Raw genomic sequence first — 24,670 nt, forward strand, 5'->3', positions numbered from 1 at the left:
TAATGAATATTTTTTATAATCTAAATTGTTCCAAGCATTATAGGATCTGGTTCTGTTCAGTTTAAAGTTTGATTTTTGAATACTTTTTTTTTGTCTTTTCAGTTTCTCATTCTCTGTGGTCAGAATAATTCGTCCTAAACCTGAAGCCCAGATTTGTAAAAAGCAAAAATGAGAAAGCTGTAAGTTTAGACTTGAAGTGCTTCCTGGAATAACTATCAGCCTTGCAAAGATAAAGGTGAAGTGCATCCTCCCAGAGGTCATTGGAGCCCTTTCCTGCACTGATGGAGACATCTGGGATATGGTGATATGCCCCATCTCAAAAGAGTGATCAACATCACTGTCTCCTGCCAGATCAGCAGGATTTCCAGCATTGCTTCTCATTTCTTCCTCTGCTCACCCCACATAGTTTGCCATGTAAAGGGAAAAGAGGTTTCAGTGTAGAAGAGCTCAAATGGTGAATAGGGATGACTTGGTTTTTCTATTAGAGGGCTTTTGTCCAACTGACCACCTTGTTTTCCATCTGGAAAAATAAAGGCTTGTGATGACAGCTAGAGATGTGATATCTCTGAGTAGTGGGCTCACAAAACCCAATGTGAAGAACCTGTTTGAAAGGGAAGGGAGACAAGAAGTCCCCACCTCCTACTCAGGGTAGGTCACTGCCAACTACTGACCAGGCTGCTGGGCACAGGGGTCCAGCAGGATTACACCAAGTGGCTGCTCCCACTCCCAGAAGTGTCCTCTCCCCTTTATCCCAATGCTCAGAAAGCAAAGTGTGGGGGAGGGAGGGAAGGTGTGCATCCCTTTGCTATGCAGCCCCTATCACCAGGCTCCCAGATATGCTAGGGGATATTCTGGGAGAAGTGTCCCACCATGGTGTGTGGCAGGGCTGCTTCAGTAGCTCCACAGCTCCTCTCTGTGCCTTTGGTCCTGCTGTGCCAAACATGGCATTGCCTCCAAATGGCATCCAGCCAGCCTGGGAGCCCTGCCCAGGGCTGGCCCTGACCCACAGAAGTGCCCGTGTGCCCCGATCAGAATGTGCACAGTTGCTCTGTGTCCTTTGCTTTTAATGGTGGTAACCTCCAGCCTGTTCTTAAAAGCAGGCTGAAAGGAATACTAGAAAATTTGGCTTCTCCTCTGCACTCTCAAGCTCTCAGCACAGCACTTTCATGGGTGTTTGGCTTGAAAAACATATGTAAGTAGCCCTACTTGAAGTTAAGGGTACACATAAGTCCTTTGTTGGCTTAGAGTGGACAGCAGAAAAACAGCTGAAAACACTGACCCAGGTCACGAGAATGAGGCAGAAAAGCAACTATAGAAACCTCCTGCTTCGAATCCCACCATGGGACACCACTTTCAAACCCTGGAGATTTTCCAGATTGTGTCCTGAAATGCTTCTTTTATGCAGGACCCAGTGAACACACTTTAAAGCCTGCTTTGAATCGCCTCCCCTCTCACTTGCAAGTAACTCTAGCAGTTGGTGAAACATTCTTTTACATGCAAAAATGAGTAGTTGTGAGAGAAAGCGTAAAGTACAGCTTCATTTAACTCTGCAGGCTGGTTTCCAAATTGACTATGTATCTCTGCAGTCCAGTAAGTCTGCATATATATTCATAAATAGCCTTCTGTAAAGCATTAAGGCATCAGTAATAGTTATATCTTAATTCAGTTCTACGAAGGAGTTTTTTCAGACTGTTATAAGCCAAGCAAATTTCTTTCTGCTGCATCTCAATATTCATTATCTATGGATGCCAGTATGATGGCTACCTCATAAATAGAAATTATTGCACAGAATGGTGAACTTTGTCTCTTGGCATTGCTACCTCCAAATTAAAAAAATTAACATAAAAGTGTGCAGAGTTAAGGCTTCTCTGTATAACTTCAGGCTCACAGTGCTAATATTAATTTGCCTACCTTAATGACAATATTGGGTTTTACCCTAATTGGCTTTATTAATTTCACTTGTCTAGGGATGAGAGGGGAAGATGAATTTGGCCTTATATCATCATTCTCTTTCATTGTAACAATTGAATACCAGAATGCAAGTAAAATAGTTGTGCTTTTAAGTGAAGAAAGTGGGAGGGCTTTTCTGAACACATCATTTGCAGTGTGAAGTTAACTGGGCTGGGTTTTGTTTGGTTGGTTGATTTGTTTGGGGTAGAGCTGTTTGGTTTGGGGTATTGGTGTATTTGAGAGTTTTTGTGGTATGTTTGGGGGGGGCTTGGTGTTGTTTTTACTTTGGGAAGAGTTGGGTTTGGGGTTTTTATGGGGGGTAGATTTGTTTTTGGGGTTTGGTTTTGTTTTTTTTTTTTTTTTTTTTTGGGGGGGGTGGAGGAGGTTTGGGTTTTTTTGTTGGTTTTTTTTTTTTTTTTTCGGCAGGGAGCAGGTGGGTGGCGAGCCGGTGACGCACGTCGGGAGCCCTAAGCGAGCAGATGTATATTTTTTTCAGCTAAAGAGTTAAGGGCGGTGCTGGCCGCTCGCCCCACGCAGCGCTCCCCGGAGCATCCAGCAGGCGGCCGGAGCTCCCCGTGCGCTCCCCGAGCGCTCCCCGGTGCTCCCCGGTGCCCTCCAGGGCTTCCCGAGCGCTCCCCGGTGCTCCCCGAGCGCTCCCGTGCGCTCCCCGGTGCTCTCCGGTGCTCCCCGTGCGATCCCCGAGCGCTCCCCGGTGCTCTCCGTGCGCTCCCCGGTGCTCTCCGGTGCTCCCCGTGCGATCCCCGAGCGCTCCCCGGTGCTTCCCGAGCTCTCTCCGGTGCTCTCCGGTGCTCCCCGAGCGCTCCCCGGTGCTCTCCGTGCGCTCCCCGTGTGCTCCCCGTGCGCTCCCCGTGTGCTCCCCGTGCGCTCCCCGTGTTCTCCCGGCTCTCCCCGGCTGTCCCCGGTGTCCCCGGCTCTCCCCGGCTGTCCCCGGTGTCCCCGGCTCTCCCCGGCGTCCCCGGCGCTCCCGACGCCGCCAGCAGCCCGCGCACCCGTGGGAAGCAGCGCAAGGACTGACGTCCAGAACATCCCGCCTATAGGATCCGAGCTGCCAGCCGAGCCCCGCTTTCCCCCCGCGCTTTAAATCCGGCTGGCGGGGGCAGGCGCCGAAAGCGGCAGAGATTGGCGATGCGGCGCGGCAGTAACTCCCGAAAGTTCTTGCTTTCTGTAACTCCCTGCTTTCGGACTCGGAGCTGCCGGGCAGACCTGAAGCTGGGAGTTTAAGGAGCCTCGTTTGCGAAAATGCCTGCCGCTTGCTGGGCTTTGAATTTGATGATTGAACTTCCAGAGCTGAGGAATACTTAACAGCAAGAGAAGTCAAGGAGGAAAAGGCAAGTTTCACAATTCAGACCATGCTAAAACATGTTCTTCTTTCACCTTATGGAAACAGACTGTGGAAAAAGCTGCAGGTGCTTTTTGATTTGGTTATTGACAAGATGTGTCACAAAGTAATATGACTTTTAAACTCTTCTGACTGTGAGGAGCAGCAGAATTAAAGCAAGAAATTAATTTGAGGAATTTGAGGACTTTCAAAGAAGAAAGCTGTTTTCCAAGAAGAGCAAAGTAGGACGATGGCATCTGGAGAGTGCCTTCTGCTGGACCTAGACACAGAAAACTTCATTTTCTATAACATCTCTGTCAACCAGAGTGCAAACGTCTCCCTCCTTGGGGAAGACTGGTTTTACCCAGCGTTCCTCTACGCCATCCCCACCATCTATGGGATCATCATTCTGATAGGCCTTATCGGCAATATCACTTTGATCAAGATCTTCTGCACTGTGAAATCCATGCGAAATGTCCCTAATTTGTTCATTTCCAGTTTGGCCCTGGGAGACCTGCTGCTTTTGGTGACTTGTGTGCCTGTGGATGCCAGCAGGTACCTTGCTGACGAGTGGCTGTTTGGCAGAACTGGATGCAAACTTATCCCCTTCATACAGCTCACCTCTGTAGGGGTGTCAGTCTTTACTCTCACTGCTCTCTCAGCTGACAGGTAAGCTTGGCTGCTGTTGCCTTTAAAAGAAGCCTGCATAATTATGGCTCCATAAAATGCACAATTATAAATTTGTATTTTCAGGTAAAATGTTTCTTTTTAATATAATGAGAAAAGAAGAATCATCTCAGGTGTTTTCTGATGGATATTAGCATACAGAAGGAGGATGCAGACTGAACACAGGATACTTTTTCTAAACGAAATGTTTGTGCAATTTAGCTAATAGGCTACATTAATTCAAAGAGAGACAAGAGGAGAACAAGCTAAAGACCAGAGACAGAAAATGCCATTAATGAAGCTCTGCTAAAAGATAGCATGTTCATATTTGCCAAAAAGATAATTGATCCATACTTCATGAAGTGTGAAGGTACCAGAGCAGCAATTTAAAGTGCAGTGAGAATCAATTTTTTCTGGTGGCTTGCTTCCTTATAGTTAATAATATGTGAGATAATATTTCATAAAATATTTTTCAAATATTCAAATGAGCTTGCCAGGAGTCACAGTTGCCATAGCCAGTGTATTTTCCTTGGTTAAACAGTTTGCCCCTTATCCAGTCAAAAGTGATCTGTGATGTTGTTTGAGAAACTTCATTTTTCAATAATGTTTAGTGAAAAATAATGTGTAGTAAATATGCTGGTTTATTTTCTGGATATTTCCAAAAGAGATTAAGGAATACATTGTCACCATGATGAAGTGACACAGAAGTAATGAGTGAAAAATTATTTCAGTTTTGTTGTGATCAAAAACACATGGGGATTGTATCCTTGCTCACAAATAATTGAAACTATGTTTGCTTTGGGTAGTCCCTTGAGTGCCACTGCCTCTTGCTAAGCTGCTCTAAAACATCAGACTACTTTTGTTCAGATTTCAGTGTAGTTCATACACATATTTCAATATACTTTTTGCAGTTCCAACAAGAGCAGATAACTCCTCTGTGTTTCAGACAGAATGGTCAATATGTTTGTCCTCTCCTCCATGTTGGGATATATAAAAATAGCACTGTTGTCCCAGAAGCAGATGACAAACAGACCTATGTGTAGATAAAAGTCTTAAAGCAATATTCTTTAAAGTGCTGTGGAGATAGGAAAACAGCAGTAGAGAAAGACCACATGCGCTTTTTCTCCTGAGTTTGATGTGGTGTCTGGATCCCCTCTGACAGCTCTGAAGAAAATGTTAGGAAAACAATAAGTATCTCTCCAGGAAAATACATCTTTCTAAAGCTGTAATGTAAGTTGTTTTAAGGGGTGTAAGGAAAAGAAAAATGCATTGTAAAGAAGATTATGTTCGAGATATTTATTGCTATCTGATCTCATTCTACATAAAGTAAACATTACAAATGCTTTTACTGAGCAGCACATCAATAACACTTTCTGCCTGAAGTGATAGACTAGAACAGAAAACAGCAGCTGTGCCAAGCTTTGGGTTTGGTGACTTCAAGTTCTGAACTTCAGCTTTATCAGGAACCTGTTAACCATCATGCTGCACTGATGATCAAATGTTTCCATTTTCAAGGGATCATTTTACCTTCTTCTAATGCATCTGTGGTTCGCTGCAGAAGAAGATAATGAAACTTGTAACTTTGTTATGTCCATGAATCTAATATGCTGTGCATTGAAACAGAAGTGTCCCTTATCTATTAAGTTTGCTGAAGTTTCTATTTTGATAAATTAACAGCAGTGCTGGGATAATTTTGATACAAAATAATGCAGTCTATATTTTGTCAACTCACAGCACATTAGTCTATTTCCTTAAAGCTGTCACCCTGAGCTCCAGACCCCTTCAGCCTTAATCATGTCAGAATCACTAGGGAAATGACCTTAAAATGTAAGGGGAAAATTTCCAAAATGTGAGTTGAATGTGAACCAGCATGGTGGTGCCAGCTGGGGGCTGTGGAGGGTCTGGAAGCCCAGCACCCTGCTGCAGGTGAGATGCTGAGCCTGGCAGGTGGGGTGGTTTCATAGACACCCATTTCTGATGACAGATGTGGCAGTGCATGAAGGGAAACAGAAGAAAGGGTTCAGTGCTGTGAATCCTACCTGAGATGCTCACATGAGGCATGTGAATGTCCCTTCTCATTAATCTAAGCCATAGACCATGTGAGAGAAAAACCTCCTAAACCTCCTGCTCTGAACAACATTACATGAGACTCCCTCCAAGAAAAGGGAAACTTGTCAGTGTACTACAGATCTTTTGTCTATAATTCATCATCTGCAAAAAATTACTGTAAAACCCTCTTGGTTTCAGCATCCTTCCATTGCCAAAAGCAAATGGAAACAACTGCTGGCATGACTGAACATATCATGGTGATGCCTAGAGAGACATCCCAGGGAACAGAAGTCTGACGTGTAAATCTTTGGAGTGTGATACAAGAGGGTCATTTCCAGAGACATGACCATTGAAACAAGGTGAAAGACAGTGGGTAGGTGTGATGGGCAGATAGAGTACTAAGAGTGTGTGAGACACTTATGCTACATTGCAACAATGGTACAAATCATCCTGGCTGCATGGGATCGCCTTCTCAAAATGAGGGGACCAGTTTTAGTAAGTTTTTGCACTCACATCATCAGTGAAAGAGTATATGCCTTCCTGGGATATACTTTTAGTCTTTCCATTTACACTTTATCCTGTGTTCAGAATCTCTCATCTGCCAGTGACTGCAAACCCTTGGTTGAGTGCCAGTCTCCAGCACAGAGCACCTAAAGCTGCTCAGTAGTTTTACCACCAGAATGAGGGGCTGGCCAGAGGATTGACTGTTCACTTGCAAACTTCTCAAGGAGAAAAACAGAGGGACAAACTGCTGACCTCAGCTTTTCCTGCAGTGGGAGCCCCCAAGCCTGCAAGTGCTCTGTGTTTGTATGGACACAGCTGAGCATGCCTGCACAGGTTTGAGCAGGAAGGGACAGCCAGAGGGTCCCTGGGTGCTTAGGATGGGTCTGTGTACAATCATGAGATTTCCTTCAGATTTAATTATTATTTCACAAAATATGTAAGAAAGGGCAGGAAAGAGTTAACAATATTGCAAATGTATTTCCTCTGGGACCACTCCACTGACTGCACAATGCTTGCATCTGTCTGGCTGCACTTGCAGGAGCAGTGGGAGCTGTCGGGGGACAACTGTTTTCCTGCAAGAGTGTCAAATTTTCAGAGCAGTCAGGAGAGGGTTAAGGCATGTCCTGTGCTTCCAGCCACCTTCCACGAGTGATAAGGCGCCAGTGCTGAGTATACAAGAGCGAAGAAACAAGCAGCCCGTGTGTGTGTGATGTTTGTGTGTTTTAGAAACACTCTAAATGGGGTTGGTAGGGGAAGGACATCTGTCTGCCCAGCTGCTCTGTGCTGTCAAGCCAGTGGTTTCTTCAGCTACTGTGCAGTTTCTCCCAGAAAAAATGAGAGTTTGGGTTCTGCCCTCCTCCTTCACCTCCTCCTCAGTGCAAGGATAAGGGGCACAGAGGCACCTGTGAGAGCAGTGACACCTGGGCTTCTAGCCCAGGAGAAAAGCCAAAGCTGTCTCAGCAAGGGACAGGAAATTAAGGAAAATCTTTGCACAGCAAGAGGAAAAGCAACTATTTAATTGCCCATGTCATGGGAGAAGTCTTTATTTAATTGGCTCTCTCCCGTGACTGACAGGGTATATACATTTGCATTTGAATTAACCAGGCTGTCAAGCATTGATCATAGTTCCTCACTGCTAGGCTGACATCGTAAAAGATCAAAATGTCCTGGTGCTCACGCAGTGAAACCTTCCTGAAGCAATGCTGTTTTTACAAGCACACAGCAGAGTTAGTGTAAAATGTAATTGGAGTTTACAAGCAGCATCTTTACTTTAAGCACCTTGGATTATATGGATTCTAGCACTGGAAAACTGCAGCACGCCTGCCAGCCAGAGCTGCCTGCAGTCCTGTGGTGGGAGTGACAGTCTCGTGAGACATGTGGAGTGACATTACACAGGAGATTAGGTGGCTGACAGTGGTAAAACCAGCTGCAGACAGCAGGGTTGCAGTCATGTGGGACACCTGAAATGAGGATGCACTTGGAAACGTTGACCTCAGTGCCTTGATGGGTGCAGGGATGGATGCAGGAATGCTGTAGGGCTCCCAGCTCTGCTGGGTCCCTTGGAATGCACCACGAACACAACTTTCAATGTTCCTCTGTACTCATGTGACAGTTTGTTTATCTAAGAAATAAAGCTTTCAAACTACACTCCTAAAAAAAGCAACAATGCAAGAAAAGAAACAAATCCAGAATTTCTAAAAACACACTTTTAAACATGCAAAAATCTTTGTTTAGTGGACTCATCTCTTCTGTGATTTAGATGTCTCCAGCCCCTACTATTACTATTACCTACAATACTACAGAAGGTTTAATATCTACATGCCAGTTCATTTATTTTACTTTACAATCACTGGTTTATATCTCCACTAGAGGACTAAGGGAAGCATGCCACCTTAATAAAAAGCTTTGAAAAGTCAACCCACACTTCCACTGAGTTGATTTACATAACGACACTTTTTTTAAAAACACCATCAGAAGTAAAGTGCCAAGTCCACAGCAGTTAAGAATATATTTTGGGCATTCTAGTCACAGCATTCATGAAACACCTTCAGGTAACTAAGGCACTATTTTGGATTTTTTTTTTTTTTTTGTGCTGTAATTTACTGTGCAGCCCCCAGAGGGTTTGAGCCACTCTGAACTACCAAAACAGCCTCTAACCCAGTCAATGTAAGTTGGCAAAACAATACCCAGCATGGAGAGTTTGGATCCACCAGTGTGACCTCATGATCTCAGCCAAAACATTGATTCTTCCAAGCCAGGGAAGAAAACAGGAGGGACTTTGGGGCCAGCCCAAAGCCTTCCCTTTCCCTGGTGCTCAATGAGTCAGGCAGCCCCATCTCCACCCTTGCAGTGTCTGTGCTGCTGCCCTTCACGTGCTGATGGATGCAGGGTGATAGACACATATCCCCTTCAGCTGATGTACCACAGTCTTAGATCCTGGTTGCTGGTCACTGTGTCAATATAATATAAACACTCTTTACACTCTTAGTTTTAGCTCTCATTTCCTCAGCCCCTGAATCCATCTGCACCAAGAGCAACTGATCAAACAACACAAACTTTCTGAATGTCTTGATTAACCAGAGCAGATGGCTAAAACACAATAGATGCACTTCTATAACCAGGAAGATTAGAGCTCCCATTAATAGCAGTGGGATGGAAATCTGAGTTTAGAGTCAGTGCTAATGTGCTGGAGACTGTCAATATTTAAGCAATCTAAAGGAAGAAAAGTCAGATTACCTATTGTTTACATTTCAGTAAAACCTAAAACCCTCAATCAGTTGTCATGGTCTCATAGTATGAGGTGCTGTACACACTGTTATTAAGGAGAGCAACCTGCTGCAGAGAATTTGCCAGCTGTGTGTCCCAGCAGTGGGCTGGGATTTCACTGTCACTGCAGGGAGATGAGCTTAGGGTGGACCCATCAGTTCATGCCTTACTATCTGATTTTCAGTTGTGGACAGCAGCCTGGCTGAGAAGAGAAGGAGGTAGCTGAGCTGAAAATATAGAAGCAGGCACAACCACACTGTGAAGCATCCAGTAATTGCTTTGCTCAGAGACAACCCTTGCAATAACCTGTTTTCCTTTATTGTGGAAAGTGAGTTCACCGCTGTCCCTATGGAGTCTGCTCAGCTTGTTTCTCAGCAGTTTGGCCCCCAGGTGCCCACCTCACCCCATACAATCTAGGACACCATGGGCCATGATGTCTTGCCCATAGTAGGCTCTGCAGCCACCCACAGTGTCTGCTGTGTAGGATCTCAGGCAGAGCAAAGGCTTCCAAAATTCCTGTGCCATGGGGCAGAAAACAGGGACAGTCCATGGGCCTCTCACAGTGCTGAGGCACCTGAAGGCATCCCAACAGCAAGCCAAGTGCTCTGCTGTAGAGAAAAGCAGAAAGATGGAGATGCCTGGCAGAAACTCCCCTCCTGCTGCCAGGCTAGTGATCAGTTTAATTGGGCTGCAGAAAACTGTGGGCAATCAGAGGGAGAAGCATTGTCAGGGCTCTGCCATCCTGTCCTCACTTGTCCACATTCAGTCTCTGTATCTTTCTAGGAAAGCAGGACAGAAAACAGTACTGTGACACCCTGAGAGAAAAAAATGTTTCTTCACACCTTCAGGCAACCCTGAAGCATGAGATTGAGACATAAATGTTCAAATGACCTGGGGGAACCAGAGATGGGGATACAGGACTAGGAGATACTGCTCTAGCCATCAACTCAGCAGTATTTCTTGCCCACACCTGTGCACAGAGGCTACTGAATATCTCATAGGATTTGGATTTTAAAAAAAATCTTTCCAGTGACATGAGGCTGCTTTCTGAGTATTCAGACTAAAAGCACATATATCACTCTGCCACCTCTTGTGTGTCTGGCACTCTGCTGCTCTCTCTGCTTAGAACTCATGTCATGCTTCAAATTGAAATTTGTCTGACCTCTACCTGCTGCATAATAACCTGACTCACAGCAAACCTGAAAGGCTGAGAGTTGAGTTCACCCTGGTGAAGAAAACATTCTGGGGACACCTTATTGCATCCTTTCAATACTTAAAGGGGTCTATAAAAAGGACTGAGAGGGATTTTTTACCAAGGTCTGTAATGGACAAGGGGAAGTGGTTTTCAACTGAAACACAGCAGGTTTAAGTTACATATAAGGAAGAAATTTTTTATGATGAGGGCTGTGAGGCACTGAAGGGAGCTTGCCCAGAGAAGTGGTTGATACCTCACCTCTCAAAGTGCTCAAGGCCAGCTTGGATGGGTCTTTGAGCAGCCTGACTTATTTGAAGATGTCCTTGCTTATTGTGGAGGGGCTGGGCTTGTTGATCTTTTAAAGGTCCCCTCCTAACAAAGCTATTCTATGGCTCTAGGATTAGAGCAGTCAAGGATAAAATAGATTGTTCAGCCCCTACATGCTGCTGAGGGCTCATACAGTGGTGATGATCTCTTATGACACCTATGTTTACTGAAACCACAGAAAGGACTTAAGCATCATATAACTGGCTTAGCTTTATATTGAATTACACTAAAGTCACGACAGGATGAGAATCCCACAGGATATCTCATTTTGTCACATGCAGAACAGTCACTCTAATGTCTTCTTTTGTCTCTTTCCTTAACAGAGCACTAATTTTTTTTGTATCTCCTGCTCACTTGGCTGCCGTGTTTACTATTTTACACATAACTGAGTTCAAATGGTTTATTTTAGACTATGGCCATTTACCCCAATGACTCTACAACATTCTCAGTCTGGTTAGCCACTGTGACATCTGCAAACTTTTCCAGCAAAGGTTTTATAGCCTGCTCGAGGCAGGTGATACACACAATAAATAACACTGCAGCTAGAGAAAGTTCCCAGGACCCAGGCCATGAACAGTTCCACACACTGCTTTTTACCATGCTTGATGCCCTGCTAGGGAAGCATGGGGCTCAGGGTCCCCACCTGGAACCCCCCTTTCCCAGATCAGGAGGCCTAATTTTAACCCTTTCCTGTGGGAGTGGGACAGGAATTGCATGGATAGGAGAGGGAGGACCCTGGTTCACATGTGTACATATCTACATGCATGGTCACCTGTGCCAACATGCCCACAAGAGCTGCAGCTCCTCTGTACACCAGCATGGCCCACATTCTATTTTCATCCCCTATCATGTTGTGACAAGACAAAAAACCCTGACATCTGCTGTGTGTTAAACAAGACAGACATATTAATTATCACCTGTAAGCAGGATTAACCTGTCTCTTATTCCCTCTACAACTGGCCTTGGGCAGCACAGATATTTACAATTTTCTTGATCACACCCTCCAGCTTTTCTGCACATCACATATTTGAAGCCAGTTTTCCGCTTCTGAGGAAATTCACCACTTTTTCAAGATTTGTAAAAAAAATAGCACCAGTTGTTTCTCAGCTGGTTCCTTTAGTACTCCTAGGTGTAAATTATTAGGTCTGTTGATGTGAAATTAGTTTGTGTTAGCAGATGTTGGCTCACATCTTCTTTAATACACCTCACAAGTTTTCTGCTACTTCTGCAGTACTGCACACATAGTATAGAACCACATGCATCTCCTGCTCATTTGGTCCTGAAGATAACTATCAGATTATTGCTTTTCACTTGGTCTCATTATTGTTCATATCTTCACTATTTATGTGTATGCTCAACTTACTGATTTTTTTATTCCTGATGTATTTAGAAATGCACATTTGTCTGTTACAGAGTGACCTTTGATAATTTGTTGGCTCCTTCAGCTTCCCTTATCAGTCACCAACATTTTAAAACTCCGATACTTGCTGTCATTTACTTTTGCTTTTTTCCCATCTGTTGCATATTGATTTTTGTAATTACTTCTTTGAGGTTTTAGCATGACTCCTCCTTTTCTGTTATACAGGGCAGCTTTTTGCCATGCTTTTTTCATGGCAAGGAGGGAGAACACAGGGAGCAGGCTGGAAGTCAGCAACTAATGTATAGTTAGTGATGCCTCTTTAGATTTTTTTTTTCTCAGTCAGTTGATTTGAAAGATGCTTTTAACTTTAGGAAATCTGCTTCTCTAATGTTAACAGAATCACAGAATGGTTTGGGTTGGAAGAGACTTTAATGGTCATCTAATTGCAGCTCCCCAGAAGTGGGCAGGAACACCTTCCAGTAGACCAGGATGCCCAAAACCTCATCCAACCTGGCTTTGGTTCTAAATATAGATAGCTTTTTATTCTATTTCCACAAAATTAAAATAAGCACACAGCAGCTGCTATAGCTTATGGAAGTGCTAATTTTTAGGTCAATGATGAGGTCTTCTTTCTTTGTCAAAACAAGGGAAAATATTGATTTATTTTACATCACAGACAGGACTTTTTCTGTTGGGAAACTGCCATTTTTGGAAACTCTAATGAATTTCTTTAACTGGCTCTGTGGGATATCCAGCAGTTATGCCAGCTGCTTAGATTACTCAGTGATTCTGTCTTTATGCACCAAAGGTGGTGCTTTCAGAAGAAATAAGGCACATTCTCTAGTGAAGTGAGGTGTCCATGTCTGAGGCAGCAGCTTTAGTTGCCCTGGTCTCAGTTCAATCCTCATGCATGCAGATGTCCCACCCCCAGGCTGCTGACATCCCTGGAGACTTGGGCTGTGGCAGTAAAGCCTTGGGTGGAAATCATCCCTGGGGCTTCTCCTTCTCATGCCTGGTGGCCCCAGTGTCAGCACCAGTTTTCCAGATGCTCACCACGAGGCAACCACAACACCAGTGTGTGTTCTGGTGCCACATGGCAGGAGCAAGCACATCCCTCTGGCTGTTCCCAGGCACTCAGCACATAGGAGTGTGTGCTGGTGCTGGAGAGCTGTGTAGAGAGCTGGTTTTGAAATTAAAGGATGCTTCCACACTGTGTCCAGGGGGGCATCAGGTCAGCCAGGCAAGGGAGGGGATTGTCCTGCTGTACTCTGCCTCACCTCGAGTGATGGGGGCAGTTTTGGGCAGTACAGTGTAAGAAAGATATTAAACTATTACAGAGCATCCAGAGGAGGGCAACAAAGATGGTGAAGGGTCTGGAGGTGAAGCCATGTGAGGAGCAGCTGAGGTCACTTGTTCTGTCCATCCTGGAGGAGACTCACTGCAGTTAAAACTTCTTAGTGAGGGGAAGAGGAGGGGCAGGCACTGATCTCCTCACTGTGGGGACCAAGGGATGAGATCTCCTCACAGGATCCAAGGGATGGCCTGAAGCTGTGTCAGGAGAGGTTTAGGCTGGATATCAGGAAAAAGTTCTTCACCCAGAGGGTGGGTGGGCACTGGAACAGGCTCCCCAGGGAAGTGGTCACAGCACTGAGCCTGACAGAGCTGCAGAGATATTTGGACAATGCCCTCAGGCACAAAGTCTGACTCTTAGGGATATTCTGTGCAGGACCAGGAGTTGGACTCAATGATCCTTGTGAGTCCCTTCCAATTCAGCATGTTCTGTGGTTCTGTCAATGAATGGGTCCCAGCCCTGCTTCAGACAGCAGCTCTCACATCTCTTCACAAGCAACCATGGAGCTGGCCCCACTGAGATCTTTCCCTTGGCATGAGGCTGAAGGTCACCTTCTAGGAATAACTGCCCTGGGTGGAAAGGGGGTTTTTATGATGTCCATGAGACTCACACTATTTCCTGCAGTAACCTTTAAATCCATTGTTTTTCATATGTATAGTAAATTTCTGAAATATTTTAGGCTGTGGATGATTATGACTAGGAATAACACATTTACTATCAAATTATTAGTGTTTAAGCTCTCCTTCCCCAGTATGTAGTACAGTTCAGTGGTCTCTAAAACACTCTTATCTCAATCCTGAATTTAGGCATTCCTAGACTGAGATTCTTATTTGTCCATATTCCAGGATAATGTAGCAGTGTGCAGGTATATAGATTGAATTTTTAACATATGCTTTAAAAGTAATAACTGTGCCACTTCCATCAACGCCTCCTTTTTCTTTTCATTTAAATGTTAAATTAATAAAAAAGAGAAAGTAGGCAGTACCTGCCAATGTATGTAAGATTTGCCCATTAGAGATGTCTTTGTGCCCATATGCAATTTACTAAAGATTTTAATAACAGATGTTCACTCAAGAATCATGCATAATAATGATAATCTTAACTAAGTATGCAGAAAGCAGATAGACCCAGAATAAGTTGTCGGAGTGTGTTGATGGGTTAGACAGTCTAGCAATTTTGTGGATTTACTGAATTGTCTTCAGAGCTATAAATATTCATAACATCCATGGTAGAAACAATAAAGGAAGTTTTTGGCATTGCATTTGTCATAAATTTCTTGGTATATTTAGCAAGACTGTTTTCTTGCTTTCTAGGTGGAGCTTCACACCATCTTCTTCATTTATGTAGTTTTTCCATAGCATCAATTTTTCTCTGCTGCCTGAGGCTTTTTTTGCATGGTAATTGAGCCAATCCTTCATATTATGTGGGCAAAACAATAATGTGATGCTCATAGAACATAATTGCAAAATCTTAATGAAAGGATTTTTGTTCGGTCTGTTCTGAGGCAAGGACCAGACCAATGTGCCATTAACCTTACAAATGGGAACAGATGATTGGGGATCAGAGGGACAGCAAATTGCACTTTCTCACTATATCAGTTACAAGTGGGAACAGAAGTATGAGAGGCATGCTGACTGAGAGGCAGTTCTTCCATCATTACCACAGGAAGTCATGGCAATTTCAAGCAATCATTTTCTAGAACTGAGGGAAACTCAGTGTTTGCACTTCTCAGCAAGTTATGTGACTGTTTCTGCAAGACATCAGTCCATTCCAGCCAATCCCTACTTTTTTATTTAATTTGAGTTTCAAATTAGCTCAACATCTCAAAATAGAGCACAGTTTAAACAGATTCAAAACTTTGTAAGTGGATTTCTCACTTCAGAGAGAAAGAAAGTGGCAATATATACATCTTCCTACCAGCCTGATGCAGTCTAAATAGTGGGACCAGTAATGAAGCAGGGGTGGGCAAGGCTTCTGAACAGGTTTCTTGTTGGAACAGGTTTTAACACACTTGGGTTTTAAAATACAAATTCAGGAGTGGGGCACAGGATCTTTTTATGTAAATGGTGTTGGGCATAGTAACAGATGATACTACTTGGAGGAAACCTTTCTTGACACTTAAATACTCCTGCAAATTAATTTTTGGGGGGTCCTTTTCCTCTGGGGGAAGGATGAGCAGGCCTTTTTTCCCTCTTGTATTTCTTGCAAGTGTTAATCTGTAGAAAGATGGACATGCTTGGAAGGACTGAGCTAGAAAAGGGCAGTGCTCTGTGGCAGAGCCTTTTTCAGCCATTTTCTCTCCCTACTCTCCTGGGTCATCTACATTAGCTTTCCTTGCTGACCTAAGGGATGGGAGAAAGGCATTAATACAAAGCAGTCATAGAAGAGGAGAGCAAGCTGAGACTGCCTAAAGCACTGGCTCCTCCACACAGCATAAAGTTACTTCCCTCCAGAAAAACCCAAAAAAACCAAACCCAAAGACTTAGACATATGGAGCTAAACTAATTTAAAATCCCAGGGAAGCATCTGATTTTCCTCCCCATGCTTTAGTTGTTTTCATTTAATTTTTGTGGCTATTTTAGCAGGCATAGGTAAGTGGATGAAGGTGGCAGGTAAAAGCTGTGAAGGAAGCAGTGAGGCTGCAGTCTTTGTGGATAAGTCTTTTCTTTCCCAGAGAGAAAAATTGCAGCCCTTCTATGCTCAGAAATGTATAGGCATTATGGCCTTGAAGGCAAAGCCTGTTTATACTTCAACTGGTGTATATTTTCTTGCCTCAGCTGAGGAGCACAAAGATGGATAAAACATTTTTGTACCAACAGAGAAACTACACCTTGGAGACACTGACACCCATTTGGGGCTGTATTTTGGTTGGTATCTTTGGACAGTGTATCTGTAACTGTCTTTTCATGCCACAGCTACTGCTGTGTTTATATGTGAAGCTGCAGCTTTGGGGCAAGTGGATGGTATTAACCAATGTTTGCATACTCCAAGCTTTAGAGAGCATTAGGTAATACTATCATTAGTTACATTATTATTAACACAGGGACAATGACACATTTTCCTTGGCATAGTAACCTCAGTGGGAAAAGTATTTACCATGGAAAGACCTTGGGTGTGCCACATTTTAGTGGTTTATGGCCATTTCAGTAGTTTCAGTTGTAAGAAACAATTACCCAGTGAGCACGACAGAGATCCTAAGGGATGTGCAACAGACATTTTCAAGGATTGAGTGGAGAGGCACATGCTCTATGGGCTCCTACAAATCCACAATGAATTTTTGGGATTGGGATAAGAAGTGATCAGGTGCTCTGGGTTGAATCACCAGCTTGCTCTTGGAGGCTTGGATTCTGACCTGGGGAGCAGGGACAGCACCAGAGTCATGGTGGCTGGTGTGGGGATTTCCTTAGCAGAGAATCCTCACAGTGCCTCAGGAATTGCATTTATATTAAGCACACTTAGAATAGCCCCATGAGTAATTCCTTTTGAGAGCTTCTTTCAGTGAGACAAGGAGCTGACTGGCATCCATCCTGCCTGGGAGGTCATTGGCAGCTGCAGGGACACAGTAGGTTGCTGCTTCACAAGTGGGAACAGAGAAATTCAAAGACTGAGCAGTAGTGAAGGTCAGCATCTCTTTCATATTTCCAACCAGATCAGCAACCCAGTCATTTTCATGTGGGCTGTTTGGCCCAAATGTTTTATTCAGCTGAATCTTCAGAAGGCATATATTGAAGTCTTGGGCTTTGTTGCAGTGCATGAATTGTACCTCTGTTTCTTAAAATTCTTTAAAAAGTTCTTGAACAGCTGATAGGGAAAGGAGTTTAGCTGAAAAGAATATATATATCTCAAATAATAATTCAATAATTAGAGACTGAGTGTGCAAGCAGTAGATGTGATCAGTCCAAAGCCATGTCTAGATGTACTGCAGAGAGTTGAGCATCCATGCTACAACCTGGGCTAAAAATAATGCCATAATAATTAACCCACCAGCAAGGAAGTCATGCAGATCATCAAGAAAATAATTTTATTTGATTGTCAGGCTAATAAGAAAATATCTACCTGTGTTTCTGGACTTGAGAATTTATATTTTCGAGATCTCTTTTCTAGCTTTGTTTCTTCTGTTTTATCTTTCTGTTTCTTAACTCCCATCCTTTGGGTCTACATTGAACCCTTTGCAAGCAAAACCTCTGACATCTTCTCTTACATCTGCTTTAGGAGGCTTTAAAAATACACTAAATGCCTAGTAGTCAGTGCCAGCATTCCTAGACATTTCTAATGATGTTATGTTCAAATTAAATTGTTTTAAAATGCCCTCTCTGATTAAAATGTACCAATAACTTGAATTGGAGTAATTTTCTGGCTTTCCCAACTCTATTAGTGTTAATAAAAATTAAATGGTTTCTCTATATTCTTTAACTTACCCATGTTCTTGGAACATAATACTGAAAAATGTTCTCTCAGCTGTCTATATTCTGTAAGACAATCCCTGAAATAATCATGACAACATGTCATGTTGATAAGCATACAGTAAACATCTGCAGAAAAACCTTTGAATCAACCAAATATGCTAATACCTTGATATATTATTAATTTCCTTTTGCATTTCTCTTCTTTAAGGTTTACTGAAGACTTTCAGTGAGCTCATGTTTCTGTCAATAATCTATATCTGGTCAATGAGACTATAAATTGAGCTATTTCAACAGCACTCCTTTAGTAATCTGCCTAGCACTTCTGTTTTATGACTGCAATAGGCAGAGCATCATATTTGTTTAGGACTGTGACGTTCTTTGCCTGAGTTTATGATCTGGTGCTGGAAGATTGTGCTTTGTGGTATGACACCACTTAAACCTCAGTTTTCAAAGTGCAAGTTAAAGAGGTGCTAAGCAAGCCTTAAAAATACTGTGTCTGGCCACTGCAGCTGGAAGAAAAGAGACCTACAGAGCTTGGAAAATAAGTGGTTAAACAGCAAACTACTGAGCCCCGTGTTTGTAGTACATGAAAGGAAAAGTCCTCCACACAAGACATCTGTATGAGGAAATACCTGCAAATGACAAAATATCTAGATACAGTCTTCATAAAAATAAGTATGTAACTATATATGGAGCTATGTATGTATGAATATACATGAATATAAATATGTGTATGTATTTAAAATACATACAGAGATATGTAGACACATATATACCTACACAGAGGGAAAGTTAGGTGTGCTGAGCAGGACACTGCATGCAATCAGAAATTGGATGCATGCTTACCCTGCAAATACTGCAGTTACCCAGGTAAAAGGGTGCAGGACTGATGGACTCCTCTTTCAATGCTGATCTTTGGGACAGTGCAGGCTGTGGCACTGGGAGCCACGGGGTGCCTGCAGAGTGTCCGTGGCTGTGCATGGAGGGGCTCTGGTGCCTCCTGGTGCTGTGCTCACTGCCCCTGCTCCCACCCAGAGCCCAGTTCAGCTGCCTGAAAGAGCCAGCATGCTGCAAAGGGATTAGAAATGGACCCTGGAGCTGCTGATGGGATGTACCCTGCCATGCCAGAAGGGGCTGGGACAGCCCAGGACCCAGGCAGGAATGACCAAGGGGAGCCAAGCGCATCATGGGCAGAGTGAGGCAGATCCTGGAAGGAATATCCAACAGTTTCTAACTGTTATAATCATTATCCTCCATGCTAACTTGTGAAACCTGTAGATACTCCTTCCTAACTACTTTTTATTTTTCTTCTACCATGTTCCTTAAATGCATATGTGAGTTGCGGCTCGCTTGGAGTATCAAATCCTGCCAGAGAAGGATCCAACGTATATGAAGCTCTGATAAGACCTTTTCCACTCCTCTCATTACACACAACAATTTAAATAAGTTTAATTCTTTGATATTCTTGGATTCTAAAGTACAATTTTCTGAAAGGCTGAAATAGTGAATGACAAAATTTCACATGAAAAGATATCTCTTCATATGTAGAATAGCAGTTCTAGCTACTTAACCTGAATTCACTGTTAGAGAAAACTCTTGCCAGCAACACCACCAAACATCAATTAAGCAGGCAACATACTCTTTGCAGCTTGAGAAAAAATAAGATTTTCAGGAGGCCACTATTCTTACAGTTTGAAAAGTCTGGCAAAATCTCAGCCCAGTTTCCTTCAACACTGTTCTGTGAAGGGGTGTAAGCTGCTGTACACTTTTGAAGGAAGTCTATGATTGCACTTCCTGTCTTAATGCTATTTGCACACATAATGTCATTAATACTAATTAACATGTTAATGTCAGGGAGCCCTGGGCTTTGTCAGGTCAATTACAAATTAAATGAACTCATGATCGATACACGTGAAACTGAATGAACTGATGACAGGTGGCTCTGGTTTAAATTGAGAAATCTATTGAAAATATTGAAAGTGAAAACTCCAGAAAAAAAATCCAGTCTTGAGTAAAGAATGATTTTGTTTGTGTTTTACTTCTGAATGGAAGCGAAAAGCAGGAATACTATGCTTGAATGTTGAGGTTAATAAACTATTTTCTTTTTTTGTTTGTTTTTCTTTAGGTACAAAGCTATAGTAAGGCCAATGGAGATCCAAGCATCCCATGCACTGATGAAGATTTGTGTGAGAGCTGCTATAATCTGGATTGTATCCATGTTGCTTGCCATCCCTGAAGCAGTATTTTCAGATCTGCACCCTTTCCATGACAAAGAGACTAATAAAACCTTTATCAGCTGTGCTCCTTACCCTCATTCAGATGGGCTGCATCCCAAAATTCACTCAATGGCATCATTTCTCATATTTTATATTATTCCCTTGTCTGTCATTTCAGTGTATTATTATTTTATTGCTAAGAATTTGATCCGGAGTGCTTACAACATCCCCGTGGAAGGAAATGTGCATGTGAGGAAACAGGTAGAGATTTGGCTTTCTTCAAAAATCCATATTCTCTGTGAATCTGGGAGGAGAGAGGGAATACAGGGAAATTTATACTGTGGCAGATTGTGTCTGTTGCACTGATTTTAATAGATTAGGTGGGGTAAAATAATTAAAATGGATAAAAGAAGCCATGATACAGGGCTAAGGAGTTAAAGCCTGTTTAAAGCCTGTGTCTCCTGTTTGTAAGTTCAGAGACCCTGGCAGAGTGGTTTCCACTGCAAGCATAGCAGGAGACCCTTGCCAAAGCCTGGGAAGGTGTTGACTAGGATGCAGGGAAAGGGGCAGAGCAGATACAGTATTTGCAGATTGAAGCAAGGGGTGATATGGGAGAAAATCAAAACCTCACAAAGTCACTTTGTCAGAGAGAGGACCTTGGATAAAGCCTTGCCTGTTTCTAAACAGCCTATTTACCTTGATGTATTTATCTTATTTGCCTCTTCTTTTTTAACTGAGGTGTGCTTCAGCCTCAGCTAAACTGACACAAGCCATTGGTAGCTGAGCAATTGTCCACTCAATTGCACCCAGCTGACACCTCCACCTCAGGCTGACCCAACACAATCATCTTACACAGCCTTCAGGTGCTATGCTGAAGCAGTAAGGCTGGAAAAACTTGGGTTTTGTCCATCAAATGATGTGCAATCCCTGAAATCCTCATCCTTTTTCCTTCTGAATGTGTGTAACTCTTTTCCCCTGCAGGCCATTTCTCTGCTGATTCAATGGCTGTTTTGATTAGTGGCAATAAAGTGAGCAGGACAAGCAGCCCTTTCCCCTCTGGTTTGGGGGAGAGAGCTCTAAAGAAAGCAAAAGGCCAGGCTGGTCTAGAACCTCCGTCCATCATTTCCATGCTGCAGTGCATGCAAGGGCTATATGTCTCCATCTGAGATAACTGGTATCGATTTCTTTATTGCATTCCTTCCTTTCTTTATAGTGCAGATGTGGCCTCAATAGCCCTATATCAAATTAAGAATACATTTTGAAAGAATATATGGTTTAGCTAAGGAGAGCCCTTCTCAAAGGATTTAATTTTCAGCCTTCTCACTGGAGACATTATCAGGAAGGGCATGTCAGCCCTTCCTGATCTCAATGGCTGATTTTTAGTCAGTGCCATTAAAGGGGCATGAAATAAAGTCAAAATGGGTTTGCCATGTCTCTCCTGCCTGCTTCCTGCTTGCAGCTGTCCTGAGAACAGATCAGCCTGTGTGAGATGCTCAGTTTCTGATTTACCTGTGGAGCTTGGAAGCAGAGAGGGGATGGGGCAGTGTCCTGGCCAGGCACTGTGACTGCACTGGGGTAGGAGCAAGGGCAAGCAGGGCTGAGGCTAGGACCAGTTGCAGGCCATCCACATCCTGCTTAAGTACAAGAAGTGGGATGCAGCTAATTCCCTAGGAGTGCCTGGGGAGCATTAGTGGGATTACCACATAGGAAAACATTAGGGAGCCCTAAAAGGTCAGCAGTGTTGCATTTTCCAAACCTGCAAACTCTGGCTGCACCTCTCCCAGGGAGCAGTGCATTTTGGCAGGTTTTTCTGGGCAACTCTGTCTGTCCTCTCACTTTGGGCAGCCCCCTTCACAACTTTTGCATTCATTAGGAAGAGAGATGTGTTTTTCAGTGGCTTTGTTATCTTAATGTGCAGCACTTGTGGACAAAAGACAAGGTATGGTTTACCTCAGCTCCCCTTGGTTGAGCAATACTTTTGGGTTGGCTCCAAGCCTGTAGAAGTAAGTAAAACAAAAGTGTGGCCAGTCTGCATGAAGGTTATTCTGCATGCTAACTGATTTTGTGAAAGTACCTTTCCCTGACAAAGCTCAGATTATGTGAGGTGGTCATCCATCTATTCACCACCTGTAGCTCTCTCCTGGTGGCTCCAGCTCCCTCCAGCTGAAGGGTCCACCTCGCTGCTGCCTTGGTGTTCCTCCAGGCACAGAATATCCTCTCTCTGCTTCTCCATCTCCTTCAGACTCTGAGTGCTGCCCTTGGTCTCAAAGGGCTGTGAGCTGTTGACAGCACATTTGTGTACATACACCACATGGCCCCATGGCAGAATGTCCTGCTCTGAGCTCCGTGAAATATCCCAGACTCCTGTATGATAATTAATTATAATAATAGTAATAATAATAAGGTAATTTATTAAAATTACATATGATTGTATATATTATGTGTGGATAACTAATGCAGATTGTCCACACTTTTGTTGCTGGAGCAGGGATTTTGCAAAGTGACAAGCCATTGGAATTTAATTTCTAAACAGGAAAGAAAAGACTTATATAATAAATTTTCAGAGTTATTTGTTTATTAGGGAAGGGGGTTGAGGAGAGATGAGGAGAGTCCTTGAGTGTTAACCTGCAGTCCAGATTTCCCTGCTCTGGACATGCCATATGCTATCTGGAAAGCTGCAGCTCTGGCACAAATAGGCAGCCCTGGTCAGAGCTAGAGCAGCAGCTAACGAGTGTCTCTGTGTGTGCAGATCGAGTCCCGCAAGCGCCTGGCCAGGACCGTGCTGGTGTTCGTGTGCCTCTTCGCCTTCTGCTGGCTGCCCACGCACATCATCTACCTGTACCGCTCCTACCACTACTCCGAGGTGGACACCTCCGTGCTGCACTTCGTAGCCAGCATCTGTGCTCGGATCCTGGCCTTCACCAACTCTTGTGTCAACCCCTTTGCTCTCTACTTGCTCAGCAAGAGCTTTCGGAAGCAGTTCAACAACCAGCTGCTGTGCTGCCGGGCTCGCCTGCTCATCCGCTCGCACAGCATGGCCAGGAGCACCACCAGAATGACCTCCCTCAAGAGCACCAACCACTCCCTGGCCACCTTCAGCCTCATCAATGGCAACCACATCTGCCACGAAGGCTGTGTCTGAGGGCACAGGAACATCAGCTGCTGAGCGTGGCTGCTGGACCTCGCTCCGTGGGGTGGTGGGCAGAGCAAGGTGCATGCACACCCACGAGCACACCCACGAGCACACCCACGAGCACACCCACGAGCACACCCTCATGTAACAGTGTGCTCAGAGAACTCAGAGGAGCTTGAAGCATCCAACATTTCACCTTGGGCTGAGGTTGAAGGGTCCAGCATTTCACCCTGGACTGAGGCATCACCAGAGCATCAGATCATTGAGCACCAGCCCACAGGTTCTCCCAGGGCAGTGCTGCTGTGCTTTCAATGAGAGCAAAATGAGCACCTTCAGATCAAATATTTTTTGGCTCTGCAGAATGTTCATCGCTTCCTGCTCAATCCCAAACGTATGCAGACTTAAAGAAGTGATAAGGACCATATCAGGTGCACACAATTTGTCAGAACAGTTGCATCCATCACATGGTGTAATGTACTTTGACATAGAAATAAATCCATTTAAATAAGGTAACTACTTTTTTTTAAAGGAGTTCAATGTAGGTAATTTACAGACTTTTCAAGTATTTATTAATGTTCTGAGTACAGTATTAATGGTCTAAAAGATATCAAGAGTTTACTGGGGCATGTCTGTGGCCCCTCTGAAATGAGCAGTATCTTGCACCACGTCAATGTGAAAACAGTAACGTAAATAAATGTGAGTTGGAATATGTTTACAGCTTTCAACTGTGTGAGCTTTTGCTGTGTTGTGGAAGAGATAGCAGGGCAATTTCCAAGCATTACTGTTTCGTTCTTCCTGTCTTCAAAAGTGTGGCATAATGAATCACGTAAGTGGCACCACAAAACTTTACTTGTGTTTAACTAAGGGCAGGCAATATCAGAAACTGATGTACAGCTATTTTTCATGTGGTAGTGCTTTGTAAAACACTAGTTTTTCAGCAAAAGCTATCAGCAATGCAAGGTGTGATCTCCAGCCTCCATTTTTTCGTACTGTCTTCACAGAAATCTGTGGAAACAGAGTGCCAAAACTGGCTGACAGATTAGAGAAACAGGTCTACTGTAATGTTTGCCCCAGAACAATTCCTGTGCCAGTACATCTATTCTGGAACAGGAGCACAGTGTCCTGCAGATAACAAACTCCTGAAGAGCCTGGGCTATAAGACATGCAAGGAAGCTGCACACCTGATAAATAAAACTGCTGCCAAATGAGGCCATAAACCAATCACTGCAGCAGAATCCTGGGTTTTCAATGGCCCTTATCCTCCTTGATGATGATCATTTTCATTACCACACCAAAAGATAAATGAAAGCTGGTAAAACTTTGTCCTGGCCTTGCTCTGTGTTTGTAGAAAAAGCAATGTGTGCAGTGTAAAAGCACTCACCCTGCACCTGCAGCTGCTTTGGGATGC

At 43.7% G+C, this 24,670-nt stretch overlaps 1 protein-coding gene across 1 annotated transcript; it reads left to right on the forward strand.

The window, feature by feature from the left end:
- Window positions 1-2,399: 2,399 nt before the first annotated feature.
- On the forward strand, window positions 2,400-23,985 carry GRPR (gastrin releasing peptide receptor). Its single transcript, XM_056489515.1, has 3 exons — window positions 2,400-3,958; window positions 20,039-20,390; window positions 22,879-23,985. Exons 1-3 carry the CDS (start codon window positions 3,540-3,542, stop codon window positions 23,269-23,271), a joined length of 1,164 nt encoding a protein of 387 aa, XP_056345490.1. The 5' UTR covers window positions 2,400-3,539; the 3' UTR covers window positions 23,272-23,985.
- Window positions 23,986-24,670: the final 685 nt, after the last annotated feature.

Source organism: Oenanthe melanoleuca, chromosome 1, assembly GCF_029582105.1.
Source record: "Oenanthe melanoleuca isolate GR-GAL-2019-014 chromosome 1, OMel1.0, whole genome shotgun sequence".
NCBI classification, from domain to species: Eukaryota; Metazoa; Chordata; class Aves; order Passeriformes; family Muscicapidae; genus Oenanthe; species Oenanthe melanoleuca.

Coding starts and splice junctions, on each gene's coding strand:
- GRPR (XM_056489515.1), top strand. CDS start 3,540: ATGGCATCTGGAGAGTGCCTTCTGCTGGACCTAGACACAGAAAACTTC. Junction 3,959..20,038: donor ACTGCTCTCTCAGCTGACAG/GTAAGCTTGGCT, acceptor GTTTTTCTTTAG/GTACAAAGCTATAGTAAGGC. Junction 20,391..22,878: donor ATGTGCATGTGAGGAAACAG/GTAGAGATTTGG, acceptor CTGTGTGTGCAG/ATCGAGTCCCGCAAGCGCCT.